The sequence below is a fragment of the Drosophila hydei genome, unplaced genomic scaffold (assembly GCF_003285905.1).
Source record: "Drosophila hydei strain 15085-1641.00,03,60 unplaced genomic scaffold, DhydRS2 tig00008114-arrow-pilon, whole genome shotgun sequence".
Taxonomy (NCBI): domain Eukaryota; kingdom Metazoa; phylum Arthropoda; class Insecta; order Diptera; family Drosophilidae; genus Drosophila; species Drosophila hydei.
The window spans coordinates 5,440,788-5,461,968 of NW_022045827.1; the positions used below are offsets into that span (position 1 = coordinate 5,440,788).

Here is a 21,181-nt window from a genome sequence, read left to right on the forward strand (position 1 = left end):
ACACACTATAGAAAGTATGACTAAAATTGAACTAAACGCTGTAGCTGTACTGGTTAGCAACACAGTTCAAATTACGCTCATTTATGTATATATATATTATATATTTAGGATAAATTTATCTAAACTAAAAGCAAAAAACACGACTTAATCTGAACTTTGGCTAAACTGTTAATGATAACACAATTGTTTCTGGAACACATTTGCATTAGGCTCGCTTAAATACCATGAAATACAATAGAATACGAATATATCTAAATAGATAAGTTTTCAAAATTCAAGAATCCAATTTTTAAAAGAAGCAATCAAATTTGTGTGCTAGACTAAGTACTTAATGTGCCCTTGCAGTGGGCCTTTCAGATCTGTCACTAAACTTGCAAAGTATATGATTTGATCTCCTTATATTCTTGACGTCCATACTATATTTAAGAGCAACTCACAAGTTGTCGTTATTTTTGAAATTGTAATTCAAATATCTCTAAATATATGTATAGATTGACAGTGAATCATTGCTGCAAGGGCATTCAATCTGCGGCATGCCGTCGATAGTGGTTCTCACTTGGTATATACAGAGTTTTAGTTATTTAGTTTATGTAAAGCTTTCTTTTTTTTAGTAAATTTTAAGCCAAATGTATGTATATATAGAACGAACTATATATGGGTAGGTTGGGGGTAATCGTTGCTGATCTCAGTTGAATTTTTCGTATTGGAAAAGACTGGATCTGGACCGGGCACGGGCTGTCCAACTGGTTGGAGCCACTCAAATGATGCTTTCATCATTGTTGCGCGTCAGGCGAATGCTGGTGGTGGTGGTGGTCGTGGGTCCACCGCCAGCTGCCCCACCACCAGCTGGTCCGCCGTGTCTGCCCAGCTCGTGTGGGCGTGGCGTGAGTGGTGTTGTGAATGTGGTGACCACAATATTCTCATCGTCATACAAATCGAAATCCTCGCCTTCGTCGTCATCCTCGTCCTCGGTGTCGCTGTCCGTGTCCTCGTAGTCCAGCAGCGCGGTGGTCACTTGATTCTTGCAGCCCGGCACGCCCACAGCAGCCCCGCCCACGGCACCGGCGTTCATGTGTCGGATTTGGGTGCGTGGCGTCGACAGCAAACGGGGCAGCAAAGGTTCGCGTCCTGCATGCATTACTCTTTCGCCCGCCGCGGAGGCGGAGACGGAGGCGCCGGTATTAGTAAGCGGCATCGCGTCCCAATCATCCCCATCCGCGGGCTCACAAAGCGACTTGGAGTGGCCGTGTTGATAGGTGGATTCCTCGGGTATTGTATCACTGTGATTGTGTTGTTGTTGTTGTGTGCGGTTGGGCAATGGATGTGAAGAGAAGTCGAGAGAAAGTAAATGTCAATTGCGGCTTCAATTTTGATCGAGATGCAGCGATATATGAGCATGGGTTACAATGAGGCTAAAACAACTAATTAATTAACTGGGGGCCTCTACCGATAGATAACTAAGAAACGAATCAATTATTAATTACTTAAGAACTTTAACAATTAGTTTAAATACAATTGTTTATATTACTTTAATAATCACTACAAAGCCAAAAGATTGAATCACGAATAAAGCAAAGAATTAATTGAGCTCCAGTCGAGAGTATCCGACTAGCAAATGCCCTGAACCAAGTGATCAATATCACTTAATACACTTCATATGAACTAGTTCCTATAATATTATTGTAACATGGTGGCAGAGGGCTGCGCTACGTGTTCTTGCTCATCTGGCCACTTCCAGCTGTCATGCTTGGCTCAGTCCTCACGACTGTCCCCACTGCATAGCGATTGGATACCCATCAAAGTATGAACTCTACAAAGATATCTTCGAATGACCACGGACTACGTCAAATTTATGATTGCATTTGCACTGACAGGACTTCAGGACACAGGATATCGTGTGCATATGCGGATATTCTAAGGAAATGCTGTAAATGCAACCCTCGCAGTCTCTTCTCGTCTTGTAGGATTCAAAATAGCTCAAGTTTAGAGTTCAGGGCATTCAAAGAAATGAATATATTATAGAATATATATAGAATATATCATAGTAAATAAATAAGAAGAAGCGTAAGCACAAGTATAACAAGTTAAAAGCAAATTTAAAGCGTGAGTAGATGACATGTAAAAGCTAATGTATAAAATGGTGTTTTTGTTTAGATAGTAATGCAAACGCATATAAAACACTTTTTCAAACAACTGCCAGCAGTTTGTTGGGCTCTCTTTGAAGTAAGAATGGTTTATGTTTGAGAATGCTTAATATTAGTATTTAATTGTAGAGAGATCTCAATGTAACTGATTGTACTGATAATAAAGATAATGATACTCTGACTAATTGATTATAAAATTGAATTTATTAAGAGCCCTAAGACTGAGAGTAATATGAAGATGCCTAAGATGCCTAAGAGAAATAAAAGTTTTTTTATCTTATAAAGGATTTTTTATCTTATATATATATATATATATATATATGCACTTTTTCATAAAATTATTTCTACTTGAAACGTGTCTATTGTGAACAGTAATAAACTTCTAAATATGGCTAACAATTCTTCTATTTTCCAGTCCATAGTAGAGCGTAAAGCTCTGAACTTTGCCTATGAATTGAGCTGCCTATATATGCATATATATGTGTATAATTTCCATACATATATACGACGAACAAAACCAGTCAATCAGTTACAAGAATACCTCTAGTATAACACGTATAACAGTAACACTTGTTGGGTTTGGGGTGGTTAGCACAGTTGTTAACTGTTTGGTAATCATATAAAGCAAGCCAAAATACTTACACATATTTATGAATCGTTTATTTGATATATTTAAGAGCCAAAAGCCAACATATACTAGACTTTTACAACAGCTCGACTACTATTTGGGTTTTTGTGTATTTGAAAAATATATATCTATGTGTGTCTTGTGGTGTTGTGTTTGCTAAGTGTGATAGAAGCGTTTCGCTGTGGCATAGACAGCTACACGGACTCAATTGAAACGGCGCTAAAAATATAATTCAAAATTATAAACAAAAAAGTTTGAAGCAATAAAGCACATTTTTCGATAATAGCAGCAGATTATGCAATGGGTTTAGTAAAATGTTAACTACATGTTAAGGTAAATGTTAGGAAATAACAGTGCAATTAGTCGAAAACAGAAAACGTTATAAAAAATTATATATAAAAACTATAGAGACTTGAGTTAGTTTACATAGTTAGCGCAATCTATTTAGTTCCTGCCTAGGCATACGGACAACTGATACAATTATGGAACCCAGTTCTGTATAGCATAGCATACTTGATGAGTGCGAAATGAAGTAATGCCAATTGCCAGAGAGATTGAAAGTTGATTCAAATTAGATTTATATACATCAGCTATATATATATATATAGTTATAGCATTAGAGACTACACTAATTTTGATTTGCGCTGACTGAATGAGATATGCGTGGACTGATCTCTATACAAATTATATATATAGTTTCGATCATAGGTTATATAGTGTTAGTTTTTTGTCTGGTTTACGATATACGATTAGTTGAAATTCGACATTGGCCGGCTTTGGTTGCATTGCATTTTGATTGCCCTTTGGTGGTATTATTATGCTTGGGCACTCGGATTACTTTGAATAGTACGTGGCGCCGCTGCTCTCCGATGTGGGTGAGCTGTAGTTCGTTGTTGACGAGTTGCTCGGGGAATTATAATTTCCGGTTGTTTGATTTGCTGAATTGCTATTGTTGATAGTGCTTGTTGTTGTTGTTGTTGTAGGAGTTGTTGTAGGAGTTGTTGTTATTATTATTGGTTTGATATTGATAGCTGTTGTTGCTGTTGTTGTTGTGGCTGTTGTTGTAGTTGTTGTTGTGTTCTCTAGCAAATTATTAGCTCCAGGACTACAGAGCAAAATTCTACTGGGTCTGCGTCCGGTGGCTATTAGTCTGCAAAGTCGTTGCCAAGTCGCGCAATTCGCATATTTTTGTTCGAAATCAAATTGAGAACACACAGATATTAAAGTGTTACAAAAGAAATCATGGATAATTTAATTGTTTCGCATAAGAAAGAAAATATATAGATATTGAAATGCACAAAACAATCAGCGAAATGCTTTGAAGCTTTTTAAAAATTGTTTAAAATTGAAAAAAAGCTATTTTTTTTTTACTATTTAATTTTACAGAATTTTTAACATTTTTTGCATGCTTAGTTCAAAAATTCTTTTCGTATTTATTTTTAAATGAAATGTGTAAATGTAAAATGAAGAAAAATATAATATTTAAATATTTTTTAAATATAATATTTAAATATATATGAGGGTTCATTAGATAATTTAGATTGCGAATTTCTCAAACTATATTAAGCCATGATAAAGTCTTAAGTCACATCTGCTTATGATATATATTTTTGTATTCATACGAATTAGGGTAGGAGCTATTGGCTTGCATTCAACAAAAATGATATTTTAAATGTTTTATCCCACAATGAAAACTAACAACATTCTTATGAAAAACAAAGATACACATCTACACTGAAAAAAAAACAAGCATAGAAATGACCAAAACACCCACATGCATTGCACATTCAAGCTACATAAAGACATAATAGACAAAACACACACACATACATATATGTGCGAGCTGTGTGTGTCTGTGTGTGTGCGTGTGGACAACAGAGTGTGGCAGTGTGCCGCAGGTGTAACAAAGACTTACCCGCTAAGCTCCAGCATGGAGCCACGGCGCACGTTCCGGCGATGACTGGCCGTGACCGGAAAGGGTCCGGTATGGCCGTCCGGCCCAACCAGATGGGCGCCCAATGTGCTCGACGAAATGGACTGTGAGCGAGTGTCCAGCCGTGGATTGTGCATGGACGTTGAAGCTATGGGATTCAGGGCATTTGCTGTGGGCACAGCCATTAGATCCTGGCTGGCAATGCCAGCATCCGCCGCACCGCTGCTGTTGCTGCCCAGCCCCAGGCTGCCGCCCTTTGAGCTGGAACTTTCGCGACGGAACAGACCTATGACAGACTTGGGCTGTTTAGGCTTGTTTATACCACCTAGGTGGGCGTGATTCAGGCGCGAGCACAGTTGGTGGAGGGCAACATCAAAATGTACACGGTATCGAGAGATATAGAGAGAGAGAGTGTGTGTGTGTGTTGGTGTGTGTAGGCGTGGGCAACAGTTACCAAAGGATAAACAATGCGGCAAAGAGAAGAAAACACAAAGTTCAGGAAATTAAAGAAAATAAAATAATATTGAAAAACTGCATGTGATTTACAATCAATTAGAAATTTTTGTTTTGTTTCGTTTGGTCTCGAGTTCAAAGCTGTGGTGCACTTAAGAAACACAAGAGAAAACTATACATCGTACGAATCATACATATTTAGTTATATACACATGTAACTTCAGTTATTTACATATGTTTATTTTCTTTCATAGAGATTTTTGAAAAGCCAATTTACATTTAAAATTTCAATAGCAGAAATAGTTTAAGTCGTAACGGAAACGGAAACGGAATTTGTACATTCAGTGTTGGAAAACTGCCCGTTCCCGTCCATACTTGGAGGTGGACTGGTTATTATCTCGTCACCAGCTTGATTAACTTTTTATCTTACCTAGAAAGGTGGCGCTGGGCGAATTATACGCCAAATACTCCTTGTTTGAGGCCCAGGCGGGAAACTCATTTTGCTGCACTGCGTCCGTGCACTCGTCGCCCTGTCGCTTCCATGGCAGCTGCGACTCAGTGGCTGTGGGCGTGGCCACGCGCCGTTCGCCATCCGAGTCGCGCGATAGATTGCGATCTTCTTCGGGTATTGGATGCTCCGCCACTAAGGGATATAAATTTTTTAATTGTTCTTCAGTACAATTTTAACTTGTTTGACATATGTTGCATGCATCGCGCGTTCAACTTGGCTAGCTCGCTTAAGCTCAGTTATCGATAAACTACTAAATATCGAGGGGAGGAGGGTTGGGATGTGAACAAAGTGCGCTCAACATAAATGCAAAACAATTCCGTTAGAATAGGCATACATAACTCAAAGCGAATCGAATCGAGATGACAAAGCTATGAAACGCGAACCAGTGAATGAACCGATTCGGCAGCTTAACTGATATCGGAACTGGTGCTGACTTAAGCGCGAAACAAATTCCTAGATTCAGGGCTGCATTGTAGTTTTGATAAATAGTTCGTTATATTTCAAAATTCGCAAAATGTTGGCAGACTTCGTATGGTTTTTCCCATATCAATAACAAATTATATAATAAAAATAAACTTTTATTGCATGTATTTGGAATATACAAATGTGTTTTCAACAGATTTATCAATCGTACTTAATAAGTTAATATATAAAATAAAAAATATTTGACACCTTCGATTCGATTCGTTTTTTTGTATGAAAGGAAGAGTAATAAAAATATTCTGATACAAGTGAAATAAAAAATAATTTTAGACACATTTTGGAATGGGAATATTCTTTTGTGTCGATGCGTCTTTAAACTTAAGAGGTAGTACACGGTTCTGGGAGGGCAACAACAAATAACTTTGTCATGCACAAAAATGCCATGCTGCTTTGCTGTTTGGTTCGCGTCAAAATGCTCGAAATGCTTGAAATGCTTTCAATTTTTTTTTGTGATTTCAAATTTAATTATGGGTTTCTACATGTAAATACTGAATTTCGGCATTGCTGTTTTCAGATGATCGCCTAAAGTAATTATCATTAGTTATGGATGTATGGAACTACAAGAACTACGAGCCGCTTGCAGAGGTGTTTTGTTTCTTTTTCTTTCTCTAGATCAAGCAATTCAGTGATAGTTTTTAGGTACATGTATATATATAACAATCAGTCGCTTGACAGACATCGATGACAACTATTTAAGACAGTTAAGGAACATAGACGAAGAAAGTTACATAATACATAGGCCCAGTTGTATCTTGTTCCCATTAAAGTAGACTGTCAGCTGATCTAGCTGCTAACTTTTAACAGACAGTTAAACCATCATGAGTTTCGTAATCTAATGTTGCCAATTCATGACTTTATGAGAATTTTTATAAATAATAATTTTTATTTAACAGGAACTAAATTAAATTGGGCCTCAGTACATTTCTGTTAAAAATAATAAAATATGGAAAATAGAAAAAGAAAGAAGCAACTAAATTAAACTCGGTATAGCTTAAATAGCGTCATTAAATGCTTTAGCACAATTTACGTTTGTACATTCAACTTTTATAAGATAATGATAAATTATACGATTTTATGGCTATGCTTATTCAAAGAACTTTTCTTTGTCCCAAATCATTTTGTATGAGTGAAGAATGGCAATCGAGTGAATGGAAATATGAGCTGCTAAAGTTAAAGAGAGAAGCGCAGAAAAATAAGTTTCAGCGCCAGTTATAAAGTGAACAGTGTCCCGACTATAAATGTCTTAATCAATGATAAATTGGATCCCTTTCATTACGCTTCTCTCAACTGCAAATGCTGACAAAACTTTAAGTTAGAAACTTTAAATGGGAAAATTGTGACAATTTAAGGAATTTTTAAATATTTTTCTTTTGGAATATTTACAAGAATATAAATGCTGGCTTTATTTTGTATTTAATATATTTTTCCTATATAATTGATATGAGGAACTTGAGAGATATTGTGTGTGTCAAGCCTAAGCGGATGATCTACAGATGTGTATGTATATCATAGGTGTATGCATAATGGAATATATGGAATGTCGCTAAGTATGTGATTGAATATACATATTTTGTATAGCCAAAGATTCTTCAGGTAATTATAGATATTTTTTGTTGTTTTCTTGTTGATATTGTTTACCAATGCTCTGGTATGAACGATCCCGTCGCCAGGGCAGGATCAGTTCGGCCGCTGTGGGTCCAACTGGTGGATCGGGTGAGTCTAGTTCTGGCTGAGGACCGTCCTCAAGTTTGGGCGCATAATGCTGAACGATGCGCGCTTTAGATGCATCAAAACCGGGCAGGTTTTGTATATGCGCTATCAGAGAGTTATTATTGGCGCGATCCGAGTCAGCTAATATACGGATATATGCGGATATATCGAGCAACATATTGATATGTCAAATCAAATGAAATTGGATAGGCATAAAATAGGGATAAAAAAAATATATATAGAAATATTGTCGTTATAGCATTTTTTTTATTTATTTTGGGTACTACCCAAAGTTTACGCGTTTAAGGGCGCTTTTAGGTGATCAAAATTAAAATGTCAAAAAAGTTTAGCAAAAGCTTTGGCTGTAGGGTTCATTTGTTATTGTTTGGGTCGGTTCAGGTGTGATTAAAGTGTGAGCAAATCAATAAATTAGAAAAGTTTCCATCTAGATTTTAACAGCAAAACAACTTTGGCTACTTGATATAATAATTAGCTAAATTTGTTTACAGAGTAAATTGTACAAAATATTTTTAAACTTTCAAAAGGATATTGACTGTACTTTAAGCTGTTGTGTCGGACAGTGTAATATCATATAGATCAAGTCTGGCTTAAGCCTCATTTTGTTAGAGAATCAAATGAAATACTTGATGGCATTTTTGTGTAGTCAGTTGTTCAGATAGAAAAGAAAATCAAAAAAGAATAAAGAAGAAGAACACAAATCGGCTATAGCTATATAACCACCGATCGGGTGCTCAGCACATATCGCTAGAGGTTCAACCGATAAATGAGAAACATGGAAACCATAACTCTTATAAGGCAATGCAATGGCCCGGCCACCAATAGCCCTATATGGCATGTCGCTTACACAAATTAGTCAAGGATTAATGACGTACAAATGGAACATAGAGAAGCTAATGAAACTTACGTGATGATTTTGCTGTGAATGTTAGACCATCGTCCCAATCGTCGCTGGGTCCAATGACATTGATCTCATTCGGATTCTGTGGGCAATCCTCGGCTGTTTCATTAAGCACATCGTTAATATAGTCTTTAGATGATATCATCGTATCGTATTATTATATATATCATTGATGGTATTGTTAAATACAAAATGGGTTGGTTTGGTGAGTGCGTGTTGTCAGTGTTGTTAAATGTGCAAAACAAATGTTTTTTTTTTTATCATTTTCAACCAATTGTTTTTGGTAGGCATCGGGAAGGAAAGCGCGTGTCGAAGGAGGAAGATAAAAGAAAGATTTTTGGGTATTTAGATTTAGTAACCAATTTTTTGTTAAATAAACTTATGTAAAAAGATTAGTAACAAAATGTGAGGGATTATGTAAAAAAGGGCTCGTAAAATAGGATATAATTTACTAAGAAATTTCAATATTTTTTGTAATATTTTACGAGCCCCTAACATGCTTATAAGAAACTTAAATATAATGATGTGCGGGTTAGACTTGGTTATATTGTATTGATGGAGGTAAAATCATAAAAATTGAAATAAATCTACTTAAATGCTCAGATTGCATCTGGGACAGCTACGGTCTATATAATCAAACTGATAAATTTGAATTTTGTATAGAGCTCTCTACAGATGCTACTACAAATTGTTGGAATTAGTTTAGTTTTTTTTTTCTTTTAATATTTAATTTGCTGTATTCATTTAGCGGCATTTACCTATGTCTAATCTACGATATTTGTTAAGTGAATTGTGAGTATGTCTTTTTCTGTAAGATTTTTTGCGTGAATGGTTTGAACTCGAATTCGTATTCGTACCATTGGAGAGCTGCTTCGTGGTGCCGTTTTGCTGAAAATCATGGAACGAGACATGATTCTGTTTGACATTCTCTTTCGTCTCCTGCAGAAATCATAGTCATTAGAATACAATTTTCAATTTCAGATTAGGGATATTCCCTTACCTTATTGCTGGCGCCACGTTTGCTGCGCTTGTGATGTTTGCGATCGTTGAACATGCGACGGAAATTCATTTGCATTTTATAATTGACCTAAAATTAGATATATATAGAAATTATATTTATATATATATATGTATTTGAAGCAGTTCTACATAAGTGCTCTCAGAGATTTGTCAATGTGTCTTTATGAACTCACCTGTGTGGACAAATCTCTGTCATCTACTGCGTGTCGGCTATAACTAAGACGACGGTGCTGTAAGGAATATTACGAAAGCACATTTAATGCAAGATCAGACAAAGACGAACGTATAGTGTTCTTAGGTGATATATATATAAATCGTTAAAAGGATTAACTAGCATCGGGGCATTGCTTAACATTTATTTCACACAAAAAAAATTGATTAATTTAAATTTGCTGAAAACTAGCAAAAACAACAATTGATTATGGTGTAAAGATGTCGCATAACATTTGTACATAGAGATTATACGATCTGAATAATACAATTATATATGTATATTTATAAATATTTATAGTGTTACTGAAGCCAGTGCATTTAGGCACAGCAATTGAGGGTTAACTTCGGAACAGCCGAAGCAATAATACTCTTTCCAAAAATACATTTACAATTAAAGCGGAAAAGAAACTTTAATGTATAAACAAATTAATATTTAAATTTATATAATTCTGTAATATAGTTTAGTTCATTGTAGAAATCCAATATTTATTCTATATATCTTCATCTGATTCAGGCACAAATTTATACTTTGAACTTTCATCTGAAAGCTGAAATTTATATTTTGTAAAGAGTATCTATGTATATATAATATTAGAGGTATATAAATTGTAACACAACATTTATGATTATATGTTTATATAGATTTGCTTGTTGCTAAACAGTGAGTGTCATAAGTATCTTGCATAGTATCTTTAGTCCAAAATAAGTGAAAAAGCAATCCAAAACAAAATAAATTATGTGCGTCTTTTCAATATACTGTTTAAAGGACTTAATTCAGGTGTCAAATTAAATATTTTGTAAAGTTTTTAATTAAAAAACAAATGTTTCTGCTGAAGAAAATCTAAGAACAAAGCTAGTCTTAGCTTTATCCATCATTTTTTGAGTTACGAATAATCTGATATAAGATTTGTGGCATTTATTTTTAAGTTACTTCTTCTATTTCTAAGCCAAACTATTTAAATTAATAATATTATTAATATATTTGAATATTTATTAAATGAGCTGATCTAGGCTCTAGCTGAATCAATTTGATGTATTGAATCTATGTATACCTATATCTAACCATGTTTCGTAGCTTGCTTGATGTACAATGAATGTAAGTGTTCTATTAAATTAAAATAAAATAAGAATAAATAACACAACTGAGTTTGAGCTTTATCAAATTGAATTTAAGTATACATATATATATGTGAGAGTTATTAGCCATTTATAGAAAATTTGTTTAATACGATTATTTAAACTGTTTTGTTTTATATAGACACCAATTGATATACATTTAGATATTTACTAGAAACTGTTAATTAATTAGTATAATTAATATAATTAATTATATGCATTACAAAAACGTTTTGTGGTCATTAGTACAGACCCACAAAGAGTGTAACATATACAGAAAAAATTGTTTTTAATTAAAATTAGTTAGTAAAATTTGTAATCAAACGAAATCAAAACGAAAAACCAAAATCTTAAATCAGTTTGAACCAATTTATTCGTACCATTTGTATGGAAGCCTTTCATTACGAAAATATTTGAATATTTTTGTACAGTTTCGTAAATAATTTTCAAAGCACACAAAAATTTGAAGTAGTTTTTGGATATATATTTTTTTGTTTATTTTTTGGTTTAGTTGAATACGTGACGTTGACGAGAAGTTGAAGTCGAAGTTGAGTTCGTAACAACGGGAAGAAATCAAACAAACGATTAATTACAAATATATCTAAATATATAGATATAGTCAGCATATGTATATAGAGAGTGTGAGATAGAGAGATAAATATAGATATATATATATTGAGAAAGAGAGAGAGGTAGAGAGATAGAGAGAGAAGCGTGTCTCAAAACCAAATGCCCAAAAAGGAAACTAAGGTGAAAGCATAAAATACAAATACGACTACGAGGCGTCAAGTATTTCTGGTGAGATCGATTAGAATTGTGATATATATATCATATATTGGGTTAGTATTCAAGAACTTGGGCTGTGTGTGTATATGTATGTGAATAGGCTATAAGATATATAGTAGTAGTCGATAAAACTGGTACTGCTATATCATAGAAAACCAAACCAAAATCAATTATTATGCTGAAATGCTGAACTCTTTTATCATTTGTATACATACCCTTCTATAGGGCTTTAGTTCTTCGGCTAACAGGTGATGTATCTTGGCATCGGTCAAATCCTTCTTGGATGGATTGTAGTCCAGTTCAGCCATATCCAGGTTGTGGGAGCATGAATTGTCCAGATTTGTTAAGCTGGGACTGTGCGAATTAAGAGTTTAACAAGAGATGTGGAATCAATATAACTAAATTCTTAGTTCATATATATAGCACTACCAAGTATTAACCAAAGATACAGATAAACGAATTTCAGATATGCAAAAGTAATATATAGAGAATAATAGTGTAAGAGCGAGAGAGAGAGAGAGAGACAAAGAAGTATTATTGAGTGTACAAATTAGGAGCCAATCGAATAGTTTGGTAAACATTGTGCTGTTCATGCTAATTAAGGATTACAAAGTTGTTGTTTAATTTGTTGCATACATGCATTGTACTGCTATTGTTATCGTTATCGATTATTGTATATCGATTATCCAAAATTCGTTTACCAGGTGGTGTATATGGTTGGCGGTGCCCACCTGCCACCAATATAATTATTGGTATAATTCCTAAACAGAGCACTCATCGACTCGGTGCCCGTCATCTGGCCAATTGTTGACGGATTGCGACGCATCACCTCCATGGCATCGCGCATGGTCAGCTTGGAGTATGTCTCAATAATTTTGGGTTCAGCGCCCTGAAGAAAAGTAAAAAAAAATAGGCAAAAAGAGCATAGATAATTCCAGACTAAAACTAGCTTGGGCTGCGCAGCTCGCTGCCTACCTTCAGATCTCTGATCAGCAGTGGGCGTATGAAGCGATTGTCGAAACGCTTGAACTTATCACGCACATTGTAGTTGCCCGTCTTGCCCACAATATCCTCAATGCCAGCCATCAAGTGATCCATGAACTAAAGAAAATAATCAATTTAAGTAAAATTCAAGTAACTTAAAAGCTGTTCGCAAATATAGATTTAAGTTCTATTGTTTAGCAAACTAAAATTGATAACTAGCTGTCAAATATTTAACATTCACTTACACGTTCGTGTATGCGTTCGTTCATCGTGGGTTTGCGTTTATTGGCTCGCTTCACATTTAGTATCTTGACAAGCGGCTTTATGGTGATGCCTTGCAGAAACACCGTAAAGTAGATCACAGCTATGGTTGTGGTTACAAACATATTCTTATGCTTGACCACCTTCTCATCGACGAGCAACACGAGAGCAAAGGCAACAGCACCACGTAGGCCGCCATATGACATGACGAACTGATCCACTCGCGACAATTTGTGCAGTCGAAAACGATTGGCAATGGCCGACAATATAATGACACCTGTACAGGTAGATTGGAGCATTAGGATTTTAAATTTTTGACATTCAGAAGGGCAGTTAGAGCACCCACCGATTACGCGGAATACGGAGCAGAAGGTAATGGTCAGCACCACAAACCACGTATTCCATACGTGCATATTATTGACAGTGGCCACGCCTAGGAACATAAATATAATTGTTTCAGCCGAGCTGGATAACATTTTCAAGGCATATTTAACGGTCGTGTGCGATTTTTGCGATATATTCGATTCCACATAGTTCTTCATTGTAATGCCACAGAATGTAATGCTGCGAATGAGAGAGAGGGAGAGAGAGAGAGAGAGAGAGATAGAGGGAGTTGCTCAGTTATGACTCTGTTTATATAGGCTATACTTATATGATACTCACGCTAGAATACCGCTCATGTGAAAGATTTCCGCATTTAGATACGCCAGATAAGCCATAACAAATATAAATATGGGTTCTATGACACGCACATGATCCGTAAAGCGTGTTACCAGACCCGTCAGGAAGCCCCAAATAATGCCTGTGACATGAAAATAAAATATATATAAGATGTATGGAAGAGGAATACATTTTTATATACTGAACATCTTCATGTTATACCCTGAACCCATTGGAAATGGTAGTAAGCGTAGAATGTTCGGAATAGCAGCTCTACCCAGGGTGCAGGGTGCCCCTAGTCGGGCACTCCCGGCAAGAGCACATTTACAAGTTCAATATTCATAACTGATTTATAATGCAGTGCAGCTGATTGAATATGTCTTTATTCTACCCATATTTATAGCGTATATTCAATACTTACCGTTTGTGTCAATATATTTACACTAATTGGATTTGTGTCTTACCTATGGCAGTGCCTCCAAGAGCCACAACAAAAAAGGAGCCAACGCCGCTAGCAATGTCCTGGGCCATAATGTGCGGCAATCCAATTTCGTTATAGACTTCCATCATGTGGTACATGACAACCTGGAAGCACATCAAATGCATATAGTATAGCCAGCTACTAACAATCATCAGTAGTTGCATTTCGAAGAGCTGCTTCAGTCTCAAACGATGATTTAATGGGCTTGTAAAAGTTCCAGGCGCATCATCCAATAAAAGTACGCGTACTTACCGTAACGGCATCGTTTAGCAGGGATTCGCCGAAGACAACAATGTAGAGAATCTCATTGACGTGTATTTCCTCGAATACGGCCAGCACGGCCACCGGATCCACGGCGGAAATAAGCGAGGCAAATAGAAAGACATCCAATAGCTTGGGCGTCTCATCGCCAAAGATGCCGCACACCCCACACGCATACAGAGAGCCACCTGCAATGCAAGGACCGACATGAATCTCTACTTCCAGCTATTGCTGCTTTTCAATTTATTGCACTGTCAATTGCAGACGTCGCCACGTGTGCACACAGTTAATTAAGCTGAGTTATTTTAGCGCTTTTGAAATGGGAATACGTTGTATCTATATGGGGTTATTTGTTGAAATTGATATTAAAACTTCGAGTATTGATGAGATTATACAAGGTCAGCTTAGATTGCGAAATTAATAGCAGTGAGTAGTATAGTAGTAGTAGTTGTAGTAAATATAGTAGTAGTAGTAGTAAATATATTAGTAGAAGTAGTAGAAAATATAGTAGTAGAAAATATACTGGTAGTAGTAGTAAATATAGTAGTAGAAAATATAGTAGTAGAAGTAGTAGTAAATATAGTAGTAGTAGTAGTAAATATAGTAGTAGTAGGAGAATATATTAGTAGAAGTAGTAGTAAATATAGTAGTAGTAAATATAGTAGTAGTAAATATAGTAGTAGTAGTAGCTGTCAAGCTTGTAGCAATATAAAAAGTAGTAGCAGAAGCAGCAAGAAGCAAAGTCGCAGTAGTAAATAGTAACTGTATTAAAACGAACTTTAGCAGTAAGTAGTAAGTAACTGACTTAATAAAGTAGTCGAAATAGTAGTAGGAATAGCTTTATTAATAGTAGTACCAAAAAGTCACAAGTAGATATAGTAGTAGAAAAGCAATTACAACTGACATATAGATTTTAGTAGAAGTAAAGAAAGCTCGTAAATGTAGTAGCAGCCGTCGTAGTATTAGCATAAATAGCTATGAATAAAAAAGTAAGGCAGTAAGATGCTGGGGAAAGTCCATGTAATACAATTTCTGCAAGTCCGAGCAACTGCGACCTAAATTTTTGTTTGCCCAAACAAATACTAAAACTTAATATGAATGTCAAAGTTGACTTTATCTCACATTCGTCAACCATTAGCTGTAATAAAATCTCTCAGATCTGTAAATATTTGCTTATTTTTCATTTAATTCACTTTTGGGGCATGTGCGCCAACCGAGCGTAGTGCCTCGTGCCTACATCATTAGCGGTCTCTTCCCCAAAAATTACCCTAGTTACTTGCATGCATATGTATGTGTATATGTATGCGTATGCACACATACACATCAATCGCATGTGGTGCTACATTTGGCATAAATCACGTCTAAACGGTCATCTACAACTGTCCCCTCCCGCCCACCTGTCCCTACGCCTCATGCGCATGTTGCCCTGCCCTTGGACAACAATGTGTGTTGCTTGCTGTTCGCGTGCCAGAAATATTCACGTGTGTGTGTGGGGGAGTGTAACAAGCGTGTCGCCATTGTAATGAGTACCAAGTAATGCTCCATATATGTATGTATCTGGTAAGTTTGTTTACTTTGTCAGCGTGTGAAAATTGCAATTGAAATGTTGAGAGTTAACGCTACGCTGCACTGACATTATATATTATAATAGGTATATAAATAGAAAATATATAAAAAAAAATAAAAATATCTTTAACTTTGAATATTCTTTTTGGCATCGCTCATTAGTTTAAAATTCCCAAAAGGTTTAAGCTTGAAATTAGATACTTAACATGAAAAACGTAGACTGGACAAGACATTTTAAAATTATTTAAATGAGCTTAAAATTTCTAAGAGAATAAAGATTAAACTTAATGAAATTATGTCTAACTCTGTGCTTGGCTCGGAAGGAATATTTGCAGCTTAAATGAACAACTCTGATATCATCCAAGCATTTAAAAGATAAGAGCAAGTGCTTGCAAAGCAACCTGTAATCAAGCCAACTGTGCTTTTTGTTAGGCTCCATTGACATAAAGGAGCAAATGAATTGAGCTTGCGGGCGTAATGGATGAGTGTGATCCACCATCAAGTGGTGCAGTCACGGCTGAGCAATCACTTCAATGTCTGCGCTGTTAAGGGCCACGTTCCACTCGATTGGCAGCGTTGACGCGATTGCGATGACGATGACGCAACCTCAACAAAAATCAATTCAATGGCTTCGCTTACCGATTGTGGCCACATTGAAGATGGTGCCGACGACGGCCATCAACAGGATGGTGCCCAGGTTGTCGAAGAACATGCGATTCGGCATAAAGTAGCCCGCATCCAAAATTATCGGCGGCAGCATATAGAAGAAGAAGGTGTTCGGTGTGAGTGGGGAGACGGCAACGTCCGTGCAAAAGTAGAGCACAACGCCTATGACCACGCCCACGACAATCAGCAGACAGGATTCCGGAAATATCAGATGCAACTTGGGTGTCATGTGAAAGCCTGAAATGAAATGTCAAAGGAAAACAAATAGAAATTATATATGCAGCAACTTGAAAGGGGACTCACAATGCCCATGAATTTGCATATATCTACATAACGGAGTAGTTCTGTGGGCGTCGGTGTAGGCGTGGCAAACGAATACTTTTGCTAAAGTTACACTGACTATAAAAAGCGAGACAAAAACTATTTCCATTTGAGCAAACGCCCATTTACATGGAAATCTTACCACCAGACACCCTACCATAGACCTCGTATATAAACGCTATGCCTATATTGCTGATTTTTGTATTTGGGTCAATGGCTTAGACGACTACACTATATATTACACTGTGCTACATAAAACAAGGTACTTATGGCACTTAAATGCGAATATGCGCGAATGTATTTGCAAGAATTTATTTTTATTTTGCTGGCAAAGCTGCTATAAAAAATTTACATTAGAAAAAAAAACAGAAAATATATTTGAAACATCTGAAATTATTTTCATCTCAATTTTTTTTAAATTTCCTATTATTTAGCATAGTTAAAGTTAATGGAAAAATATATATATGAACATTTCTATTACAAATTCTGAAATATCTAAAATATTCGTAGCTAAAATTCATGAAATAATGTTTGGTTAATCTTAAGAGGCTGCAGGAGGCAGTAATATATTATTTAAATAGTAAACCAATAGAGAAGGCCAGCAATAACATATATTTTGAGTTTCTAGCTCTAAATTTGTACAAGATACAATTTTACTCGGGCTCAACTCAATGGGCGTAGATATATATCTACAATATATTTTAGGTCTAGCTGTGTCTACGCGAGTATATAGTCTATATTTCAAGCACTTTAAATAATTTAATTTCTGCTATACCAAATTTAGTATAGCCCGATTTGTTAAGTCTCTAATGGAGATATCGGAAAAATCTTTATAAGACTATGATACCTATATATATTCTGAATTTCCAGAGTCTAGCTTCAATATCAAGCTGTACTTTGCACAAAACTCATAAACGCTTTTCATTATATTTGTTAAGGCTAACAAAATAGAGCGCTATAATATAATTATAGAAAATATATAGCCATCAATATATACTAAATATAAAGAAAATTGAACCTTTAAATAATGCTCTTTCTGCTATGCAATTTATTCAGATCCCGTGGCCAGCTATCCTCAGAAAGTGTCATTAAGTTTAAGCGCGAGTTTTATTTAATTTGCTTTTGCATAATTTTGGCATCATTTTGAGAGTGTTCCTTATAATTATATAAGTGGCTCTGGTCACTTGTGGCCCTGGCTGATGCGCAGCAGCAGGGAGTTGATCATAAAAAGAAGCCAACAATGGGTGGGTGGTTGGAGTGGTGCTGCGTGTGCCTTTGGGGCGCATATTTGGTGGCCTTCAGCAAATGGATTTTTGCGCAAAAGCGAGCTACAAAAAAATCCTGCCAATGCTCAAACCGGCTGTAAGAGCAAGCCAAGCAGATAACGAAGTCAAGTGCACGAAGGGGTCAACGGGAGAGGTGTCAGTAGCATTCGAGATTGCAGCCAAAATGGTTTATGCAATCAGCAAATTGTTGCTCCTGGGGCTTTGGCTGGAGGTTGAGGGTCGGCGCTGGGATTGAGTTAAATTTTTTTTGGGGTTGTTTTTTTGGGGGGCAGTGTCAAGGTTTTCGCTGTGCTTGTTGCGCACTTGGCTGATGCTTATGCAATGTCCTTCAGCTGGGACAGGGCTGCACACCTACACAGTAATACAGGCACACTACACACACTCACACACACGCTTACGTTTCGACGTAAATCTGCATGTCAGTGACAGCGGCAGAGTCGACGTTATATAAAACATATTGATTTTGCTTGCCTGGCAACCGCTGCCCACGCACAGCAACTAGAGTACTATACTGAACATATATATAAATATTGTAGGTACTATATACAATATATACTAATTATACGAACCGATTTTGGCTATGCTCGCCGATAGTATCCAAATGCCAATTATGAACGGCGTCTTTACCCGTGCAAAATCCACTTGGGAAAGTGGGTAGCGTTCCGTGTGATGATGTCCTTCCTCCTCATCATCATCGAGCGACACATCGAACAGGTCCTTCCCATCGTGGACGTCAGCTTTCAGGTGTGCGGCATACGGCAGAGGTGGCGGCAACGCTGTTGACGCAGGTAACAACGACGTTGTCGTCTGCGCCAGCTAAATGTGTTGGGGCGAAAGGATATAAGCATAAAAGCAATCATTGGCCATTGCGCCACTATAGTTGGTTCGACTCCTAGCGGGTCGAATTTTGGTACACATTTTGGTAATTGTCCATAAATAATGTCAATCGCAGGGAATTTATCGAACAGCCAGACAGTTAATTGAAAGGTGATTCACCCATCGGAAAAATTCATGAATGAAATTCTTATACATAATTTATCATAAGTCGGTTAACAGTTTCAATGATATGTTGTTATAGGTCAGTGTTTTTTTTTTCGTTTCTTTCTGGCGTACGCATATGAACAACTTAACTTTCTGCTATTCTTTTCATTTTTTTTTAGCAATTTTTTATCATAATCCCTCATTATCTTGAGTTATTATTTTATGACATCAACTGCATTTATCTTTCTAACTAGCTAACTGGAACTGAAGTAATCCCTGTCATATTACAAACTACATTTATCTCTTAAAGCTTTAACTGTCATATATGTATCACATACTATATCTTCAGTCGGCTGTCCGTCTGCCTGTCAACGATTGACGTCAGTCGAAACATTTGTTAATAACTCATGACAGGAGACATTTGCAACGTTTTGCGATGCTTCAACTTGGCCAATTATCATAATTAAAGGCATTTTTTTTGCGTTGTAGCTGGATTTGTTGATGGATGAGTGAATGAGCCAAAAGCTGGGTATAACTAACTGGGGCAAGTCCTACGAATTACTGCCGTTAAGCGGACTGACAAAAGGAAGCCCAATAAACTAGCTGAATTTATTTTACTCGAGAAGGAAAGGGAAGCTTCACTGAACTGTAATGACCCGGCGTTGTCTGTTTTCAGCAGACAGAATTGATAGCTGCCTGTCAGTTAAAGGTATTTTATACTAACTTACAACTGACTAACCAAATTGTCAGCACTTAGAAATCATTTGAAATCAGTTAAAAAGCACTTGCAAGCAAATGACAGTTCATTAATTATTAATGAATTGATTTAAGGCAATGAAAGCGTGGAAAATTTAAAATTTAAAATTGGAGAGTTGAAGGAAATTGTTCAAGGAAATGGTGAATGATTGTGGATTGAGATAGGTTTAAATATTTTATACAAAAAAAACAGATTTCATTTAAGATAAGCTTAAAGATTCTTAATTAATTAAAATTAAAACAAGTCAGATGGAATGCATAGCAGAAAATGAAAGTTCTGTTCAAAAGAACAAAAGATTCAAAGGGAACAAAAGATACTCTGGATCCTAATCTCAGTAATATTGAAAAAAAGGAACTTGATTTTAAAAGCTTTAAGAAATTTTTAAGAAAAATTCATGGTAAAAAATTTTAAAATTTTAAAAATTAAAAAATTTTAATAATAATGCAAATTAAAAGGAATTAAAATTGAATTGTCTGCAAATGGCAATCGTTATCAGTTGTAAAGCTGTATCAAGCAGATGACAGCTTGAAGGCTTATGATGACCGGAAATATATAAATTAAATGTTCACACTTACGTTTAGCTGTGTGATAGCTTCCGCTGGCTTCACTGTGGAGCTGGAGCTGGTGCTGGTGCTGGTGGTGGAACTGGAGCTGGAGCTGCTGGATGCACTCATATTGGGACGGGCTTCAATGCCGCCCAGGAGTAAGCAAATGCCGCACAACAGCAGCAACAGTTGCCGCTGCCAGCTGCCGCTGTCACTGTATTTACATATTTTTATGGTTGCTGATGGCTGCTCACTCGGTGGTGCGATTGGTGGTGGTGCAGCCAAGCGGTGCACGCTTTGATTTCGTACCATTCGATACGCTGCCTGGCAAGCTGTTCTCTCGAGCAATTGAGTTTTTATAGCAGCAGAGCGATAACTCGTATGGGAACTGGAACTGGAATTGGAATTGGAAACGGAACTTGGAGTGGGAGCTGTGCGTGTGCAGCTGCTCCAGCAGGCGCGGCGGGCGAGGTTCATTTGTTGCTGCAACGCTGGC

The 21,181-nt window shown here is 36.4% G+C and overlaps 1 protein-coding gene across 21 annotated transcripts; it reads right to left on the reverse strand.

The window, feature by feature from the left end:
* Window positions 1-141: 141 nt before the first annotated feature.
* Window positions 142-21,178, reverse strand: LOC111605574 (sodium/hydrogen exchanger 3). 21 transcript variants are annotated; one of them, XR_002751816.2, is made up of 22 exons: window positions 20,716-21,178; window positions 18,972-19,218; window positions 16,769-17,032; window positions 14,555-14,751; window positions 14,286-14,406; window positions 13,825-13,963; window positions 13,508-13,725; window positions 13,146-13,438; window positions 12,892-13,017; window positions 12,618-12,805; window positions 12,132-12,270; window positions 11,511-11,525; window positions 9,975-10,031; window positions 9,782-9,868; window positions 9,639-9,720; window positions 8,788-8,910; window positions 7,791-8,003; window positions 5,589-5,801; window positions 4,688-5,030; window positions 3,611-3,922; window positions 2,787-2,991; window positions 1,202-1,280 (listed from the first exon to the last, which is right to left on the reverse strand). XR_002751816.2 is itself a non-coding variant. In XM_023324163.2 (21 exons), the coding sequence occupies exons 1-21, from the start codon at window positions 21,160-21,162 to the stop codon at window positions 758-760; spliced, it is 4,317 nt and encodes a 1,438-aa protein (XP_023179931.2). In that variant the 5' UTR covers window positions 21,163-21,178; the 3' UTR covers window positions 142-757. The 21 variants fall into 21 exon arrangements, 17 of the variants coding, with proteins under 17 accessions (XP_023179931.2, XP_023179930.2, XP_023179928.2 ...); XM_023324163.2 differs by lacking the exon at window positions 2,787-2,991 and having other exon boundaries at window positions 142-1,280; window positions 12,648-12,805; XM_023324162.2 differs by lacking the exon at window positions 2,787-2,991 and having other exon boundaries at window positions 142-1,280; window positions 8,788-8,880.
* Window positions 21,179-21,181: the final 3 nt, after the last annotated feature.

Excerpts from the sequence above, each read along its gene's own strand:
- LOC111605574 (XM_023324160.2), bottom strand. The coding sequence starts at position 21,162 with ATGAACCTCGCCCGCCGCGCCTGCTGGAGCAGCTGCACACGCACAGCT. Across the intron at positions 13,964-14,285 it reads TCTTGGAGGCACTGCCATAG|GCATTATTTGGGGCTTCCTG; the intron begins GTAAGACACAAA and ends TTCATGTCACAG. Across the intron at positions 8,004-8,787 it reads ATTCACAGCAAAATCATCAC|CTGACTCGGATCGCGCCAAT; the intron begins GTAAGTTTCATT and ends TCCGTATATTAG.